General features: G+C 39.2%; 1 protein-coding gene across 1 annotated transcript in view; it reads left to right on the forward strand.

The window, feature by feature from the left end:
• The window catches only part of megf10 (multiple EGF-like-domains 10), a 68,801-nt gene extending 49,113 nt beyond the window's left edge, over positions 1-19,688 (forward strand). Inside the window, exons 10-25 of the mRNA XM_042396173.1 lie at positions 403-577; positions 2,070-2,190; positions 3,627-3,790; positions 4,255-4,357; positions 5,290-5,436; positions 6,349-6,483; positions 7,610-7,738; positions 7,851-7,979; positions 8,176-8,304; positions 9,329-9,457; positions 9,597-9,827; positions 11,209-11,324; positions 11,430-11,553; positions 12,676-12,720; positions 12,815-13,024; positions 15,255-19,688. Coding sequence (XP_042252107.1) covers positions 403-577; positions 2,070-2,190; positions 3,627-3,790; positions 4,255-4,357; positions 5,290-5,436; positions 6,349-6,483; positions 7,610-7,738; positions 7,851-7,979; positions 8,176-8,304; positions 9,329-9,457; positions 9,597-9,827; positions 11,209-11,324; positions 11,430-11,553; positions 12,676-12,720; positions 12,815-13,024; positions 15,255-15,421 — 2,254 coding nt within the window. The 3' untranslated portion in view covers positions 15,422-19,688. The remainder of the gene's footprint in view (positions 1-402; positions 578-2,069; positions 2,191-3,626; positions 3,791-4,254; positions 4,358-5,289; positions 5,437-6,348; positions 6,484-7,609; positions 7,739-7,850; positions 7,980-8,175; positions 8,305-9,328; positions 9,458-9,596; positions 9,828-11,208; positions 11,325-11,429; positions 11,554-12,675; positions 12,721-12,814; positions 13,025-15,254) is intronic.
• Positions 19,689-20,117: the final 429 nt, after the last annotated feature.

A 20,117-nucleotide genomic window follows, 5' to 3' on the forward strand; every position in this document is an offset into this window, starting at 1 on the left:
AACATTACAGGTTGTGCAAAAAAATGTTTTTATGAGTCAGTACTGTTTACGCTGCTGCACATGGTATTTAGTTTACTTGCCGCACAAGTAAGACTAAATACCGAGACTTTGATTCAAGTCGGCATGATTGATGTGCAGCATTGACATGGAGTGGGACCCACATACAACTGGCACACACTGGCACTGTGCCAGTCAGGTTTTAGAGTGCACCCACTCACAACAGGGAGAAACAATTGTGCTTTAGATGTAATTGGATGACACGTTGTACGCACACATTTGTTTGTTTGTGGCAGGCCAATATAGAATCTGGGAATGAATCCTAAATGTGACCTACAGTATGAGCAAAACTAAACATAATTAAGTACAGTCTTTAACAATGGTGTGCACCTCTCTTGTCACCAGCTGCCACCCCATGTCCGGAGAGTGTATGTGTCAGCCTGGTTGGTCTGGACTCTACTGCAATGAGACGTGCACGCCAGGATTTTATGGAGATTCCTGCCAGCAGGTGTGCCAGTGCCAGAATGGTGCCGACTGCCACAGTGTGAGCGGAGAGTGTATCTGTGCTCCAGGCTTCACGGTAAAACCCGTTTCTCACATGTCTGAATGTCAATGAATGCTTTAGGTAACTTATACTGTACGTGTGATACAGTATGTGGTTGGCTGGGTGTGGGCCCATTACCTGGCCCAACTGTCTGTCTCACAGCCAGCAAACACAGACCAGATGTTAATACTGTACTTCAAGAACAGAAAAGCTTCAATATGAATACTGAAAATGTCAACTCTGTACTGCTAACATTAGTGTGCACACTCAGGGCCAGAATTACTGCACCTTTTGTGCCTGTTTTTCAGGTGCAGATGTGATGCATAGAAGGATGGATAGTAGAATAAAATACAATAAAAAAGAATGAAACAAAATACATAAAATGCATTTCATTCTCAACCAATCACACAGATGAGACTTTCTGGACTTGAAAATTATATTTTGGAATTTTGCTTAAAGAAATAGTTAAACATTTAGGATGTACAGTTATTTGCTTTCTCTCTGAGAATGAGGTGAGAATATGGATATCAGTCTCATGTCTGTGTGTTACATATGGATAGAGTTAGTGATTACAGGTTTTGGTTTCGGTCTCTGCACAGACACAATGGTACTAAACCTGGCAACCTCAGTGTATTAACAAGAATTTAGAGAGTTAATGCACCTGATTGTTGCTCATCTAAAAATACTTCCACCACACCTCCTCCTAAAACAAATTATGTAAACTGAGGACTTCATTCGTTTCATAGAGGAAACTTCTTTTCATTTACACATTGCCCTATCAGAGTATGACTACTGAACTCAGGCCTCATACACAAGTCCTCATCTTTTCTATGTTCACTGCTATTTGCTTGATGTGCTTTCCGTGATCTCTGAATCAAACCTTGCAGATGTAATTGGTGCGGTGTTTGGAAACATCAGTACAGCAGGAGATTCAGCATTCATAGTGACAAAGAAAAGATTTAGTAATCTTAAATTTATACAAATAATGAGGTTTAATAGTTGATTAATATGAACAAACATACACACCTCACCTCCCATCCCTGCTTGTTGACCTTTTAACCCTCACAGGACCATTTACAGAGTTACATACAGATGGGTGACAAATTAAAGGAAAAACTGGTTCAGGTGTGATGCTTGACCCCTACAGTGAGGGGATCTGGTGGCTCTGTTATGCTGTGGTTATGTGGCATTTTGCTGGCATGGTTTGGGTCCACTTGTCAATTTAGAAGGAAGGGTCACTGCAAATCAATACAGAGTTGTTCTGAGTCCTATGGGAGACTTTGGACCGACATGTTAGACAGCGCTAACCACCACCATCATCAAAACACCAAATGAGGGAATATCTTTTGGAAGAATGGTGTTCATCCCTCCAGTAGAGTTCAGAGACTGTAGAATTAATGCCAAGGGGCAATGAAGCTGTTCTGCCGGCACATGGTGGCCCAACATCTCACTAAGATTTTAATTTGTCATCCATCTGTAAGATCACATCCTCACATCCATCCTAACTATTTAACTATTGATCTTCCAGGGTCCCAACTGTTCAGTCCCCTGCCCAGCAGGAACTCATGGAGTGAACTGCTCTTCCAGCTGTAAGTGTAAGAACGGAGCTCAGTGTTCACCTGTGGACGGATCCTGCTCCTGTAAACCAGGTGAGCTGAGGAAGAGAGGGAGATATGATAATGTATTTGTCTTTGCTTATATTGCAGTGGACTAAAAGAAGAAGTTAAAAGTGAATGACTCAAATGTCCCTCTTCTGAACTTTATTACAAATCACTAATGATTGCTCCTTGCAGGGAGCATTAGAACCCCCAGAACAGCAGAGCCACTGCAATCCACCATTCCACATCTATGCAGCAGCATGTTGGAATTTCACTTGAATGTTGGCAAAGCCCTTCTAATCTGAGATGAAGCTCAGACAAGATCCTGGCAAGATAGCTCCAGTATCAAAGGAAATATTCTACACTTAATGTACTGTACCTTATCTGTGGGGTACATCCCAAATCCCCTAAACTGCATCCATGATTCCCTCACTTGCATCTTTTCCTTGCATCTTAGTCCCTTCCATTAAAGATGCATGGAGAGATGCAAGGAAACTGCGAGGAGAGAGGAAAACAAGGAAATATGTTTTTGGAGAAATTAAACGTCCTTTCCTCTGAAACATCACATGATGTGACATCCGTTTCTGACGACGGCAGCAGCTGATCACAGCTGGATCAGCTGTCAATCAGCTTTAACAGCTATAGAGCTATCACTGCCAGAGTAGCGGTGTTTTCTCTCTGCAGCCTGCTATTTATTCAAAAAAGAGACTTAACTGACACTGAAAAGTAAAAAATTGTAAAATACCTTTCAGACGGATACAGCACTCTTGAAATAGCTAAACTATCGAGGCGTTAGTTTTGTTGTGAGTGGTCAACAGGGTTGCAAAACACGCATGGAGAAGAAAAAGCGCAAATAAACTGCAAAAGACTTGAGAAGAATTAAACATGAAGTTACCAGGAACCTATTATCCTCCAGTGCCGCCATATTCCAGAACTGCAACCTATCGTGAGTGTCCAGAAGTTGTTGAGGACTGATGCTATTCTGTCTGTTCTGGTCCTTGCGTGTTCTTTTAATGAAGCGATAGGAGAAGATATTGTTAGGCTCAATATCTTCGGCCACGCCTCTGGATGATCTGAAACTTCAACCCTCAAGAGACAAACATCCTGCTTTGCACAATCTATGGATCAGCATCACCTGTCTCTTAGAGTGCACAGCTTAAGACCTTGAGGCCAAACGTGGCATTGTTTTTCACAGTTGAATGGGTGCATTCCACTCTCACGCTTCCTGTTTTGTTAGCTGAAAGCAGAAGTTGAGGTTAAGCTGACCTATTACTAAATTCTAGGGAATGTGAATTTGTAAGTTTTCTCGCATCCAGTACTTTTCCACTTTACAGCCCACAATGTTCAAATACAGTATAATAAGCTTTCTTTCACATAGTATAAAAAAAGAATCTAATTTATTGGAATGAATTCTATTGCCATTATCTCAGTGATGTAGAAATGAAAGTGTTTTGATTGTTGCTTATGTTGCTGCTGGAAATCAACAGGGTGGCATGGAGTAGACTGCTCCATCAACTGCCCCAGTGGTACCTGGGGTCTGGGCTGTAACCTGACCTGCATGTGTGGGAACGGAGGAGCGTGTAATGCTTTGGATGGTCACTGTACCTGTGCTCCAGGCTGGAGGGGTGACAGGTGTGAACTCCACTGCCAGGTGAGTTCTGGATGCTCTTATATCTGTGAAATAAGCCAAAAGACACCATAGTCCACTGAAAATCACCTCTAATTATTTTCAGTTTAATATTCAAACTGGCGTTTCTGTATGTTTTAACTACACAAATCACACATTGTTGACAGTATACAGTTTTGTCATTTAAAAAAAAAGGTTTTGATAAGTTTATGTTGTCAAAACAGCTGAAAATTCGATGAAAATGAAAATAAATCATATTATTTTAGATTTACAGCTTTTAAAATAAACACAGGCTAACACAAGCATGCAACATATTATATAGTTGTGGCACAGGTATAGTTGGTGTGTATTAATACATTTCCCCTTTAGAGCACATGAAAGCACATGGAAGTAACATGGGATTTAAAATTGAAAAGGGATTTTAAAAGATTTGCATGTGTCTTGAATGACATGTTGTCTCTGTGATGGTAACTGTTTGTCCTCCTCAGGATGGTACGTATGGTCTGGACTGTAAAGAACGCTGTGACTGCAGTCATGCTGATGGATGTCACCACTCCACTGGACACTGCCGCTGCCTGGCCGGATGGACTGGTAAGACAAACAAGCACGTGTTCTCATGGTCTGAATAACTAACCACATATTTACATGTCAAAAATCTTCCATTACTTACTGCTCTTCTGTGGTTATGAGTACAAAGCACAAAAGGTTGTGGTGTACTTTCAGTTTATATTAACCAGGGGTCCAGTTTTGGAAAACTGTACCCACACCTGCAAAGCTCAGTATCTGAACTGACATCTGTGTGTTGTAACACCAAGCTGGGGAATGTTTCAGTGTTGTAGAGGGTTATATTTAAAAATTTGAACTACCAAATTGAAAAACACAACAATATCTGTACATGCTTTTTCAATACAGTTTGTCTACTCAGGTTTTCTGTCATTGGAACACCATATCAGTATTTTACATTGCTCTCACCACCAACAAAGACTGAATTGGCCTTATTCAAACATGATTTTGACTAACATGTTGGCCTGTATGGTGATTTGGGCTACTGTGTTGCAGGGTGTCAGGGCGTCTTTCTCAACAGCATGTCAGCCTTGCTGAGCAATATGCACACAGCTTCCTCAAAGAGGCCTTTGTACTTGCTCCACTGAGCTCCTCAATGAGACTGCCTGCTGAGCCATGACAAAAGACAAGAGGGAGGGAGGGATGGAGGGCAGGGTTAGAGATTAAATGGCTGTCAGGAAAGGTAGCACATGAGTTTAGAGAACTCTGCTCAGCTCAGCTTTCAGCTCTGCTCTCAGATTGTTAACTTAGGGAGTCAGCGTGTGTTGACATGATACCTCAGATGAGTAAAGTATTTAGTATTTAAAGGTAACGGTATCAGAATCACCTCTGCAATATGAGAGGTATACTTTAATATTCACTGTCAAAATACACTACAAATTATCTTTGTGTGTGTGTGTGTGTGTGTGTGTGTGTGTGTGTGTGTGTGTGTGTGTGTGTGTGTGTGTGTGTGTGTGTAGGTATTCACTGTGACAGTGTGTGTGCAGAGGGACGCTGGGGCCCAAACTGTTCCCTCCCCTGTAACTGTAAGAATGGAGCGTCCTGTTCTCCAGATGAGGGAACCTGTGAGTGTGCTCCAGGATACAGAGGCACCACCTGTCAGAGGAGTAAGTCCTACATCAGCACCACATCCTGCTGCAACATCATCACTCAGCTGACTCTTAAGACTTAAACTTTAAATTAAGGTTAGGTTTAAATTTGGTATCTTTGTCCATCATTTCAAACAGTGACATTTTACTCACTAAGTTAGTAGGTGATATCTGGGAACACAGTGACATCACTAAAAAGATGTCCCCAGCCCCCAGCAAGACACACAGCAGTTAGACAATTAAATGAATAAATAAACTGCAATTTTCCTTAAAAGTTATTGGTTTTGTAAAAAAAAAAACATTTGAGTTTACTTCAGACTAACTAACCTTATAAATAAAGCAGGCCTCACACACATTTTGTAAACTACAATTTTGACAAAACAATCACAAGACAGGTTCCACTTTCTAGCTTCTTTTGGGGTGTGATATGTGTGGATGTTTTTTTATCACTCTGGATTTACTGTGGCATATGTGAATTGTCAGGTTTGCACATTAATTCTTCACCTCTTCATAAGAGGCACAATGCAACAAACCTGTATTCTACATAAATCTGCACCATTACTTCAAAAATCAAAATAATATCTCACAACATAACATCTCAGAACAAAACCAGCAGTAACCAATCATAAACAAATATAATATCAGACAAAAAAGGAAAAAAAAAATCCAGGTCAAGAACCTGAGGAAGCCACAGAAGATTTATATGCGTTGTTTGTGTTGTTCAACAAAATAAATTAATTGTCAACCTGAAAATGTCTGGCATACACGGTTCATTTTTGAACCTATGTTGTTACATTATTCCTGCTCCTGCAGAATATTTAAAGACAGTCCCAGTTGTTGATTGCATAATTAACTGCTCCATCAGTAAATTTGGCAAGCATTGAACATTAATTACATGAACTCACCTTTGTGTTCCCTGTTTCCCTGCAGTCTGCTCTCCGGGTTACTTTGGTCACCGCTGCAGTCAGACCTGTCCACAGTGTGTCCATAGTAACGGGCCGTGTCATCATGTCAGCGGACAGTGTGACTGTCTGCCGGGTTTCAAGGGGGCGCTGTGCAACGAGGGTGAGCATCACATCACAGCACATACAGCCTTGTTACTGCAGCACACTGTTTCCACTGTGTAACAGAGGCTGCAGGGTTAACCCATGTGGGCTGATACTGGTCACAGCTTCCTGTTATCATACCAGACGTGCTGTTCCACGAAAATTCTCCAAGTTATGATGCTGTCTGAGCATTTCCCCTTACAAGAGATTAAAGCTGTTCAAGAAGCATTTTAGCCTGAAGACAGCTGCTAGCATGAACATCCCTTTGATGGGACACACATCTGGTGACACACATAGCTTGTGGTGGAAAGTAACTAAGTACATTTACTCAAATACTTTCTACTCCACTACATTTATTTGACGGCTTTACTTACTTTTCAGATGAAGATTTGACAACAAATTGTTAAAGATGAAACCAGTGGTTTCCAACATATTTGGCTTTTGACGTATTACAAAAAGCAGTGTGTAGTCAGGGTCACATTCCAGATCTATGAGTTGTTAACAGCTCCACCAAATAGTGATTTTTCCCTCTAAACTTCTCACATGCTTTCATTTCAATAAATGTTCACATGATCCAATATTTCACCAAAAATCAAAGAGTAGAGAAAAAGTCCAAAAACTGAAAACAGATTTATGTATCAGGACTTTGTTTTTTCTTCTTTCTTCTCCCATTAATCATCTCATGACCTCTCAAACCACTACTTTTACTGCAATACCGCAATTAAACTACAACAAGCTGATAATACTTATGTATTTTTACTGTAGTAGGATTTTTCATGCTGGACGTTTACTTGTAATGGAGTATTCCTACATTGCTGTATTGGTACTTACTACTTACTTACTAGTACTGAACACTTCTTCCACCACTGAGTTTAGCACATAACACATAACAATACTGAGCATTTGTGTATGAAGGTTGACACAGTGAACCTAAAAAGCAACCAAGATTCCAGGACGCCAAAAACAATCCAGTAACTCCATGAAAGATATCTGAGTTGGCAGCGATACTCTACAAGCTGCATCATTTGTTACTGAGTTCAGAGTTAGCAGTGTGTCATGTTAACCAAAGAAATTGTAAATGTGCTTCTAGCTAAAATGTATTTAAGGAAAATGAACAATGAACACATAATGTGTTGTGTATACAGTGTGTCCCAGTGGTCGCTTTGGGAAGAACTGTGCGTGGAGCTGCAGCTGCACCAACAACGGCACCTGTAACCCCATCGATGGCTCCTGTCAGTGTTACCCAGGATGGATCGGCAGCGACTGCTCTCAATGTGAGTTCACTCAAGATAAATAACATACAAGGCAGTTCTGATGTCATTTACTTCACACTTAGCCATGGACTGGTACGACAAGCACTAACATGTTGTTGTCATTGTGCTGCAGCATGTCCACCCGGTCAGTGGGGACCCAACTGCATCCACACATGTAACTGTCACAACGGAGCCTACTGCAGCGCTTATGATGGAGAATGCAAGTGCACCCCAGGATGGACCGGTCTCTACTGCACACAACGTCAGTCACACACAAACACACAAGCAGTTTACTTCTGTGACAGCTAGTTGATGACACATATATTAGATTACCATAGAAACAGGTACAACTCTATATAATAAAACCTAGAGGGTCAAAATTCCCTTCTGAGACATGAATATGTTTATTTCAGAAATAGAACATTTTGAAAATATATCATGTGATGACTCCTTTACAGGCTGTCCATTAGGTTTCTATGGGAAGGACTGTTCTCAGAGCTGTCAGTGCAGGAATGGAGCTGACTGTGACCACATCTCTGGACAGTGCACCTGTCGCACTGGCTTCATGGGACGGCACTGTGAACAAAGTATGTTAACACTGTTTTGTCTGCTTTTTATGGTGGCCCGATCCAACAGCAAGCAGCTTTTTTTTTTTTTTGCTCATATTTTACTCACATTTTCTTGTGCTCACTTAAGCAATTTTACACTCTTGTTTATGTCTTTTTTTCAACACCTCTACATGCTTACACTTCATGTGTGTAATGTCAGTGGTTGAACTTGAAATGACTGTTCAACTCCTTTTGATGTTTGAACTGTAAGTGACTCTTTAACTCTTTTTAGTGGTTGCACTTCATCAGTGTCTTTCAGCACTTTGACGTCAGCTGACACGTCAACATCTCTCTATGCTTTAACTTCAGTCACAAGTTCAGTTGTGTTCAGCTCTTCAACCTCAGCTGTTACACCCATACAAATACATTTCAAAAGATTCAAATAATAAAACTTTTAACACATTTAGTAGTTCAGAATGATTTCATGTTATTCTATTTGGTGTGTAAACTGTGTAAAAGTTGATCCTATAATACACAAAGCCTGAGTGTAAATATTACTGTATTTTCATTTATATCCAAGGCAATATATTCCTAGTACTATTGGTAAAATTAATTTGTTCTTTCATTTATTAGTTGACATTTAAGTGAGATGAATGAGACTTCAGCAAATTTCACATTTTTGTGTACTTTTTGAAATTTCAGACTGCTTAAGGAGTCATTTACATACATTCATTATGTAAATTAGTGAGTCACTTAATCTGTGCTGAGCAAAATATGAGCTGTCTAACTGAAGAGAGCATACATCACAGCGTACAGTAGCCATAACCATGCAATGATGATAGTTGACAGTAAATCACAGAACTACTCACTGCAATCTGAATAACATATCTACATAAATAATGCATGAGTAATAAAAAAGAGTGTATTTATAATGTTTGCTAAATATTTCCACTTCCTGAAGCTGTTAAGAATACATTCATATTTCTTGTTATAAGGGTTATAGGGAGAGCCTCATTTAAGTGGACATTGGAACTTTGAATGTGATGTCATTCTCTTATTACAGAGTGTCCTCCTGGTACATATGGTTATGGCTGCCGTCAGGTGTGTGACTGTCTAAATAACTCCACCTGTGATCACATGACTGGTACATGTTACTGCAACCCAGGCTGGAAGGGAGCCCGCTGTGACCAAGGTGAGGACACACATCACATATATGTGTGTGCAGAAGGGTTTTTGATTGTTGATAGTGAGAGTTTAATGTCACTACCATTATTCATTCAACAGACACTGAGGCCTCTAACTCTGTTTCTGTGTCCTCCTTCGGTCTGCAGCTGGTGTGGTGGTGGTGGTGGGCAGCCTCAACAGTTTGACCAGTGCAGCCATGCACGTAGACACCTACCAGATCGGAGCCATTGCGGGAATCATTGTGCTGGTACTGCTGGTGCTCTTCCTCCTCCTCCTTTTCATCATCTACAGGAAGAAGCAGAAGGGTAAAGAGCCCACCATGCCGGCTGTGACCTACACTCCTGCTATGAGGGTGACGGCTGATTACACCATCGCAGGTACAGCAGTTGCTTCAGATTGCAACCGACACATTTACTGCCCCACATGTGTGTCTTTTTTCTTGATTGCTGTATTGTTTTTAATCAGTTACACAATATTGCAGTAAAATGAAAATACAGACTTACTTTCATGCTGAATGAGTCCTTTGCCCCGTCTAGAGTGTATGCACATCTGTTTTAAGGCTATAGAACATTTTATATGTTTAAAATCATCACATGGTGTAGACCTGAATCATGATATATTAGTCTAAAGAACACTAAGGGTTTGCTGCATATTATATGATACAGTACATAAAGCTGCTGGTGAAAGTAAATATAAGGAAGTAAATCTAGTGCACTTACACCAATGTGGCTTTTACTCCAAGTAGATGCAGCTCTGTGCATGATGTTTAAAATGAAAACAAATATTTGATATTTCTTTTTGAACTTTGGACTGATGTTTTTATGAATTGGCACTCCATATTGTTTGTATCATGTGAAAGAGGATGCACATGTATGCACACAAGTTTGCAGCAATGTGATTCACAGTTCTATTGGCGGTTTCACACTTTTCCACTGATCGACAGTTAGTGGCAATAACATGCCAAGAAACTTGGAAACATGCCATTAAAGGCAGTGAAGAAGACTGCCAGCAAGAAAACATGAATGTAAGCAGTGTAGGTTTTAACATATTTTTTTTTAAATCTGCTTTGCTAATGTTTTTTGAAGATGGAAATGCGCTCAGTGTGTTTGTTAGTGAATGACCTGAAACATATCTTTGACATTTCTTTATGAAAAGTTTGTGCTATATGTCACATATGCTGATATACCTGTGAGATATTTGATGGGGTTCTAGGATTGATTTACATCAGTGTTTATTATGCTGCAGTTTTTAATTCAGACTGACAGGAAAAGTCAAAAACAATAGAGCAACAAAAGCCAATAGAGTGGATCTTACTTCAGCAGACCATGACCTGTTTTAGTTTAATTGCATATACAGGTATAGGTAGGGGTAAATATTGTAAACCAAGATATATATAAAAGCAGGAAGGTCATGTGGTCACAGGAAGTGATAAATAGTTTGTTTTGACAGTCCGGCCCACACTGTCTGAATGACAAGTGCAGGACAGATCTCTTCTGTAGCTGCCACTGTTGGACCAAGGGTGGAGGCAAAATACCTTAGAAAAATTAGCATTTTATAGACAGTATACCATAAAACATGCACTGGAGCTTCACCAGAGCTGAAACCTTGATAACAGTTTTACAGTATGACCCATTTGTTTCTTGATGACATCACAGGTTGACATGCTTTTAATTATTGGTCTTATGCTCTGACAGCAGGATGAACTGACTCATACCGTCCATCCTGGTAAAAGTTATTTTCATCTTGTTCATTTTTCAGATGCTCACCCACCAACATGTGAGGCTCACCCCAGCAACTACTTCTCCAACCCCAGCTACCACACTCTGACCCAGTGCATCAGTCCCCCGCATGTTAACAATACTCCTTATGGAAAGGTAAAGAAGTGGACTTTTTAGAATGCTGCAAGGGCAAAGAGATGTGAGAGTAAGAATGAATACTGTAACAACCAATGTATGTCCCTTTTTAAACATCTGTTTTAGGCCAAGAATAACCAGATGTTTGTGAACTTGAAAAATGGGGAGCAGAGAAAGAGAGCTCCTCTAGCTGACCACACTGGCACACTGCCTGCAGACTGGAAACATGGGGACTGCTTCAATGAACTGGGTGAGACATTAACTAGTCAGCATCTTTTATATTGCTACTGATTTTAAATGATAGTGAGCCTCTATCCCACAACCCCATTATAGATCTTAATTCATAATGTTTAGGGGATTCCAAAAGCCTTGTTCATTATATTCCACTCCTTTTTTATGAAATTACAACCCCACAAGACTCAAACTGCTTGCATTTCCCATTTTCATTATTACTGTTATTATTATCTTTATTTATTATTCTCTCTACTCTCTCTGCTTTCTTTTTCTCTTTTTTTGTTACTCATTAGTCTTCCCCTTATAAACATACACACTACCTTAAACTCCTCCCATTCAATGTCAACTGTTTTGCTGTTTGTCTTAATGTCTATATGTTCTGACACTGTCCAACTGCCTTGTCTTATGTTCCTATGTCTTTTTATTATGTTATATTGCACCAATAAAACAAAAAGTATTTCCAGCAAAGCTAAAGAGTCACACTTCAGATTCAAAACTCATGCTTATCGCCGTACAGTACACTATGGTGGCTGAGAGAGCTGCAGCTAAAGAAAACTCAAGCAAACAAAGAAAAGACCCTCACCACTTTGACAACACGAGTGCATTTAGGAACAAATTACGCAAATAAATCAAAACTCAAGCAAATAGAACACGAGTCATCAAGAAACGTGCTGCAAATACAGAAACTCTGCAAAAGAAACAAAAAAAGTTTCCAGGCGACATACCTGTATCAATTTTTACCCAAATATTGATTTGGGTAAAAATATGTTTTTATCTTTCAAATTAAATGGGCAAAAATAACAGGGATTCTACTTGAAGGATCAAACGTAGAATGAGAGAAGCTGCACTCAATGTTTGGCTGAGTGTCCACACAGATGAAGACACAAGTTAAGATCTCGAAATGATTTCATTGTTAGGGCATGAGAAGTGTTCTTATCTCACAATATTATGAGCAAATGGGCTGTATTTGCATCTTAAATCCAGTAGTGTTGATGAATGATCTTCTCCATAGTAACCCAAATTCTTAATTAAGAGTTATATGAAGTGTACTTTTTTTAAATTGCAGCCTTATCTAGTGCCACTCATAATTTTACTTCTACCATTCACTGACCTTCATTTCTTTTCCTCTCTGCACCAGGAGCCTATGGAGTTGACAGGAGATACATGGGGAAATCTTTACGAGGTAGGTTCCAGAAATGTACAAATAAATAAACTAAAGCTAAACTGGTTGGTTTAATGTTGGTATTCATGTCAGCTCCTCTTTCTTTGTTGTCCAGATCTGGTGAAGGGCACGCCCTATCATGCCAGCTCCTGTTCCCTCAACAGCTCTGAAAACCCATACGCCACAATAAAGGACCCTCCCCTGTTGATGGCCAAAAACACAGAGTGTGGCTATGTGGAGATGAAGTCGCCAGCCAGACGGGATTCACCGTATGCTGAGATCAGCAACAGCAGCCCGACCAATAACAGGAATGTCTATGAAGTTGGTAAGGAGTAATTATGTTATTATTATTAGAATCGCCTTTGAAGTTCTTCTCTACACGTTACATGCTTTGCTGTCTCTGTGTTATGGGTGTTTAAATAAGTAAAGGTCTGTATGCATTTTGGCAATGCACTAGGTTTAGCTCAGTAGTCAGCGCAGTTGTCTATAATCTGGGAGACTCAAGTTTGAAACCCGGTGTGGGGACCTACTATGTAAGATAGTTTATTCATAAACACTTATTTTAACACTTTAATATCCTAAAATTAAAAGCGTTATAAAAACAAAAACTGGATTTTCATGCAGATTTCCACTTTTATTCCAATACAAATACAAATATAAATAATTTTGCTACTTCAACAAACATATACAAATACAAATACTGGGCTCTCTGCACATCCCTAGTAAGGAGCTTAAGTTTAGAATGGTTCGTCATCATTGTGAAAAATCTTGTTAATCCAATATTCCCTGCTCGGTCGATTCCAAACATTGCTCTCAGTGACCTATCGCAGATATTAAAGGGATGACTGCCACAGTATAAACAGTCATGTCATGTCACAGTATAGTCACATCATCCAATCCAATATACAAAAATTAAACACAAGGAGAAAATAGGTCCTTAGCTTGTTACATTGCCACTTACTTGCTCGCGGTCTTAATTGTGCTTGTTGTAGCTGTGCATCCAGTACACGACATGCCAATGCTAGTTTAGCTAGATGAGAGGCTGGGAGAAACAACAACTTATCTCCAAAAGTGGAAACATGAAAAAACTCTTATTCAAGCAAAGCCAGACCTCTAAATCTGCCTTATTTACACATTTACACCCTACTATGAGGACAGTGCAGTTGTACGCTCCTCAACTGCTCTAAATGTATTAAAGCTGCACTACATTTTTGATATGAATATCAGATCAAATGATGAAAGGTGTGTGAAAGAATTATTACCAACTCTACAGTTCCCCTCAGCTATATGTAGCTTTTTAGCCTCTTTTTTTACAGGAACAATGCACATTAATCAATATCACTGTGTTGTAAATGTGCCAGTGTCAGCCAAAAGGCAAGTTTTCAACTGTTGTCCCTTTGCCAGATGTTAGATTAGCCAACAACATGTGAAATCAAATGGAAGAAAGCAGGGAAAACATGAAGCAGCTGGACAGGATAGAAGACCTAAAATGTTTATGGAAAAAGACATGAAATATGACACGAACAATGCAAGCCATTAAACAGACAATCAGTGCAAGCAATTCACATATAACAACATAAAATCATTTTACATTAAATTACACAAGATGCTTCTTGCATGAGGCCAAATGTTTTGGTTTTATGGCCCGCAAACTCTGTTCTCATCAAACTGGTTTTCAACAGCAGCAGGCAGCTAACCCTAACCCTAACCCTAAAAACCCACCATACACTACCTGCTCAGCACCAAACAGCAGACAGACACAGTTAGCTGTAGACTAGCTGGTGAACATAGCTGAGCATTTAGCAGCTAAAGAGACAGATATTTCCCTCAGGAGTTGGTGTTGACCAAATCAGAGTTAAAAGGAGTGAATGCATTGTATTGTAATGTAATGTATTGATCTTACATTCATCAGGTGGACACAAACATGACTCCAAATTCATGTTCACGTTGCTCTGTGTCTGTTGGAGGTGTAAATAAGCAACTGTTGCTAACATGTTTGCACACAGCTTTGCTTTGACCTAAACGCTCACAGTGGCAATGCTACTGTAGCATGTTGATGTGGATGTAGCATGTTAGTTTAGCACTTAACATAAAGTACAACTGCAGGTACATGGTCATACATGTATAAACCCATAAAAGTCTTGGAATGATTGAAATGTTGAACTGATGATGGTGCTAGATAAAAAGTCAGAGGATCAAAAATGTTTTCAATTCCTTCTGAGAGGAACATGAATGTCTGAACCAAATTTCACACCAATCCATCCAATAGCTGTTTTATTCAAAACCACAAATGTTAACATCATGGTGGCACTAAAAGAAAAGTCAGGGGATCACCAACATCGTTAGGACACACAGTCTGTGATCATGACTTTAAATTTTGCTATTTTATACATCATAATCTTTATTGAAAGCACACAATGATGATGTTCCTTTTCTGCTCCTGTATCACATTACAATTAGTTTTTTTATCATATCTGTTTTGAAACAAACAGATATGAAAAAATATAATGCAAAAATACTTAAATTATTGCCAACTCATCTGTCTTTGATTTCAGAGCCGACTGTGAGCACCATCCATCCTTTTGGAAACAGCAATGGCCACGTGCAGCTTGGTCAGGACCCATATGATCTACCAAAAAACAGCCACATCCCCTGTCACTACGACCTGCTGCCAGCCAGAGAGAGTCCAACCTCAGAGCACAAGGAGCTGGACAGTGAATGACCACACAGAGACTCAGTACAGAGAGCAGCTCACACCTTCATCTGCAGCTCCAGCACTGGATGCTCCACAAACAGGCACACTTTCTACCCACTTCATACTTTCACTTGTTTTATTGCTGTTATACTCTACCATTGTAATTATGTATTATGACTTTTTCTGAACAAAGTGGGTATATTGTGCACAAGACCTTGGAGGTTAGTTTTGAGGTACGGCTGTTGTTTTCTACAGCAATTTTTAAACTGCGATGAAGTCTTCATAGGTCATTCCACACATCTGGGAGGTAGTGCCTCAGAATGCTTTGAACAAAGCAGTTTGCATGATATGTTGTCCAACCACTGCTAAAGGCAGCATGTTTCTTCCTGTTCTTAACGGTGAAACGCCTGTCGTCATAGCCTCGTCCTGTGTCCCACTGCCTCCCCTCTCTCCAACAAGTCTGGGTCTTTTGCATGTCTTATAGTGTCAACACGACTGCTTGTACAAATGATAACACCACACACTTTCAGACAGTTTGGAAGCATTCGTGCTGGAGCATGAACAAGGTTGTACACATGAAGTTAACTTAAACACCTTCGTGCACCTGACCAATCGCTGCGTAAAGGGGGCGTGACTGTCAGGTTGTGCCCATCCAATTCTGACATCAGAAAGGCTGTTTCAAACGCTTTTAGACAATCTGACAAGGACTTTATTTGAAGCATACTGAGGCCTTCGCATATAACATTCAATACCAATCAAATCTCTATTTTTGTAACAACAGAATTAAAAAGTGGCTAATTTGATTGAATATTAGCAAATGTATCAAAGATTAGATGTTTGTATACGTTTTGTTTCGTGAAGAAGAGTAGATGTCAAGCTGCTGACAGTGGGTGCGTTTTTGATATCAATATATGATATTGAATTTGACATCAAATTGTTGAATTAACCAAAGGTAAAAGTGCCATTTAAATACTATTTTTATCAGCATAGGTCAAAGGTTTGCAGCGGAGCAGAGACCCTTCTCATTGTAACAGTATTCCATTTTTTATTTTAGGTCATTTACTGCTAATTTCAGATCATTTCCTTTTCAATTAATCATCACAATATATTCACCACTCATTTATCACACAGTGAACAGTATCATACTGTTCATCTACTGAATGATCAACACCACCACTCTGTGACACCTGTTGCTATTTACAGAAGCTCTTCTGAGCTGGATGTTCTTCCATACAGTAGTACTTTGTATAGTTGTTTGTTCACAGTGTGTACTTTGTTCTCAGTAGTATTTTGTTTACATATTTCTGTATATGTCTTGATGATTAATTTATCTGTCTTGAAAAACCATTGCAGTCCATTTTAATTGCTCTAGATCCCCATGCCCCATGTGCCCCCATGAGCATCAAGTTGACTGTGACCCCATTTCAACCTTGTATTAACATGCAATCTGTATCTGGATATCTCATCTGGATCAGGGAAAGCACATGTTAATGCAGGTGTAAATGCAAGCAGAAAGCGTCATCTGAATGCTTTTGGATTGGCCAGACCACTTCTGTAGGTGGTGTGATTCACTCTATCAGATCAGATCTCAGCCATGTGTGAATGACCACACTCTTAAGAAACAAATCTGTTAAACAGCCACCTAACTCCACCTCTTCTTGCTATCTCAAGCTGCCTCAGATGACCCTGCCTCTGCAGAGAAAGTACAACTCATACAATAACATCACTGCAAGAGACTCTTGAGGGAGTGCTAAAATATGGAGGGGAAGGGTCCAAAGAGTATTTCACATGGCTTTCATACGCTGGAGATGCATCACGTTCGTTGTCAGCTTACCTAATATGCATATTGAGATCTGATCACATCACAGGCAGAATTGAGATAATGAGAACACTCGCGAGAATCCCAACTTTCGAGCACTTGTCCTGGCCCCCCAACGGGATTTATTTTCAGTAATTACATGTAAAGTACCTTTGATTTTCTGAAAATCAACAGTTCCAATTGGTGTTTGTAAAATGTGTTGCTATGACAGGATTTGGGCTACAGGTTCATGTTTATAGGGATGCAGCAAAATATATTTTTGTTAACAACTAATGAGTCGACAGTGAAAAGATTTGGTTAGCTGTGTCATGTATAAAATGTCGGAAATTTGTGAAAATACTCATCATAATTTCCCAAAGGCGACTTTTCTCTACATCCTGGTATTTTTCTGATGACATCACACTGAAAATAAGTTAAATGCATTCTCTTTTTGTTTCTTTGTTTGCTCATTGTGTTGATGTACTGAGTAACTTTTTCAATGTTATGCATGAATGGAGTGTTATTAAAAACATTATTTAGAGTTTTAGGTGAGAGGAGATGGCACATGCAGCATGGTGAAAGTTTTCACCACAGCACATGTAGGAGTTTCATCCAAATGTGTAGATCAGTGCAGTGCTGTTCACAAGGCACTTGTAGCCCTTTTCCACTGCCGGAACCCATAACCTGAGGCTTTACATAACCTGACGTTTTAACCTTATCAGTCTTTGGAGCACCGCTCTTCTTTTTGTGTCCACTACACTGTAAAAATCGCAACATTTCCCATGTATACCATTAAAAGGGCAGAAGCAGTACACACTCCATCATTTTTGTGACAGGGCTTACTAACAACAAGAAGCCCTTTTTTCACTGACAGAACTTAACAACCCGTAACTTAGGGCTTCCTCTAACCTGAACTTTCAAGAACCTTGTGAAGCTTTGGTACGAGGTTCTTCCTTGTATATCCACTTTTAAATGGCAAAAGCAAAGGAAGTAAGCAGTTTTAGGATAGACAACAATGGAAACAGTGGCAATAATTGTTTATTTTCTTTCTTATTTATGTGAAGATGTTTATATGCCGATGAAGAATCCATGGCACTTCCGCAAACAGTAGAAATAAAAGCAGTGGAACAAAATGATTATGATTCCTCGGTGGAAAAGGGATAATTAATTTTTTTCTCTGCACCACCAGCTCTGAATGGCTTTCTCTCCTCATACACTAATGAGGTTCTGGACATCTTGGTTTGTCCAGCAAGCCTTCTCCACTGGTTTTCCTGCTCCATACAGAGGCAGTAGTAAAGTGGTGGTTACTGTTGCTGTTGTTGCTTGACCAAACATTATCAGCAGCACTGTGGACAACCCCTGAACATACTTGGCAGAGGCCAAATCTAGTTCCAGGAACTCATCCTCAAAGCGGATGTAGATGTTGGAAACAAAGTCAGAACCAGTGGTCATGGATACACTTTATGTTTTGTGAAGTTACTGCAGTGTCACTCCACAGTCAGGATTCATGTACTCCTGTGTGGAGAGTTTCCACCAGTGACCACATTTAGACTGAAGAATCCAACAAAATATGTTTGCAGGATGTGATAACAATTCCACAATGACATCATTACATCTTGTGCAATAGTGCCACTTCACAAACAGTGAATCGTCTGTACAAGAAGACCTAGTTTATAACACATTTGCTGATCTTTATTGCTGTGCAATTTAAAGGGCTCAACACATCTAAATGTAAGCTTAAGCTGGACCTTGGCTTTGTGTAAGGATAACTGAAACAGGAACAATTGACATCATTAATCTGTAATTAGCATTATCATATACACGCAGGAACTTGTTTAGAAAAATGATGCTTTATGATTGATTGAGAATGATTGTATGTGTTTTGTTCCTGTCTTTCCTGTATTCTGAATGGTCTCAAATAGCAAACAGTCTTAAACTATTCTGAGCCTATTTTAAATTTTGTAAAATAATGTATATAGTTTGATTAGTTCTGATGTAAAAATGTTAACATCACCCAGTGTCTTATTTCTGAAATTGAAAACTGGAACAAATGTAGCATTTGGTTTAGCATGGAACGATTCAGACTCTCGTCCTCAACAGACACTGCATTTCTTATGTAATCTTTTCCCTTTGTAATCTGTCGGAGTGCTGTGTATTTAAATGGCCACTAAAGGTGTTTTGCTCTGACAGAAATGCTTGAAAATTAACAAGCACATAAAAATCATCTGTTTCTAGGCTCTAACTGTTTTTTATTCCTCTAGTAGGAAGTAGAATCATTTATACACCAGCTACCACTGCACATTTGTTCCCCTATAAGTTGACAATTTAGTCATCACCATGGGATTCTATCTATTACACTTTTTGAGGTTTTGTTTTTCATTATAGTGCTGTTTGTGCAAATGCTTTTGAATAAAAAGACATAATATGGTGAAATAGTTTGCTGTCTTGTGGAATTTGTGAGCCCCCCAAGTAGATTCTTTTTCCAAACCTCAAGTATACTAATAGCATATAAAGTGTGTTAAATGTTTGATGGAGTACATTTTCCCAATATGAAAGTAAATCTATTTTAGTGGAATACTACTAAGTATATCAACATAGCAATACAAATGGTAATTAGTACACAGAGTGCACTTTATTTTGGAATACAATATTTTCAAGTGTAGTAATGCTTGTTATGGTAAGTTTAATTCTGGCTGACTACTTTTTTAAAAATACATTTTTAATGAGTGTGTTATATGTATAACGAGTGTGTTATTATGTATAATGTATGTATGTTTTTACAACATATTCCCAGCAAGAAATTGTATTTGCGTTTAACTTAAGCTGTTTTTCAGTATACCTATAAAAGTTGCACAATGTAGGCTATAAATTTAAATTTAAACACATTATTAATTATGCTCAACTGTATTTTGCTTAACTGTAATA

This window comes from Thunnus maccoyii, chromosome 19 (assembly GCF_910596095.1).
Source record: "Thunnus maccoyii chromosome 19, fThuMac1.1, whole genome shotgun sequence".
Lineage (NCBI taxonomy): Eukaryota > Metazoa > Chordata > Actinopteri > Scombriformes > Scombridae > Thunnus > Thunnus maccoyii.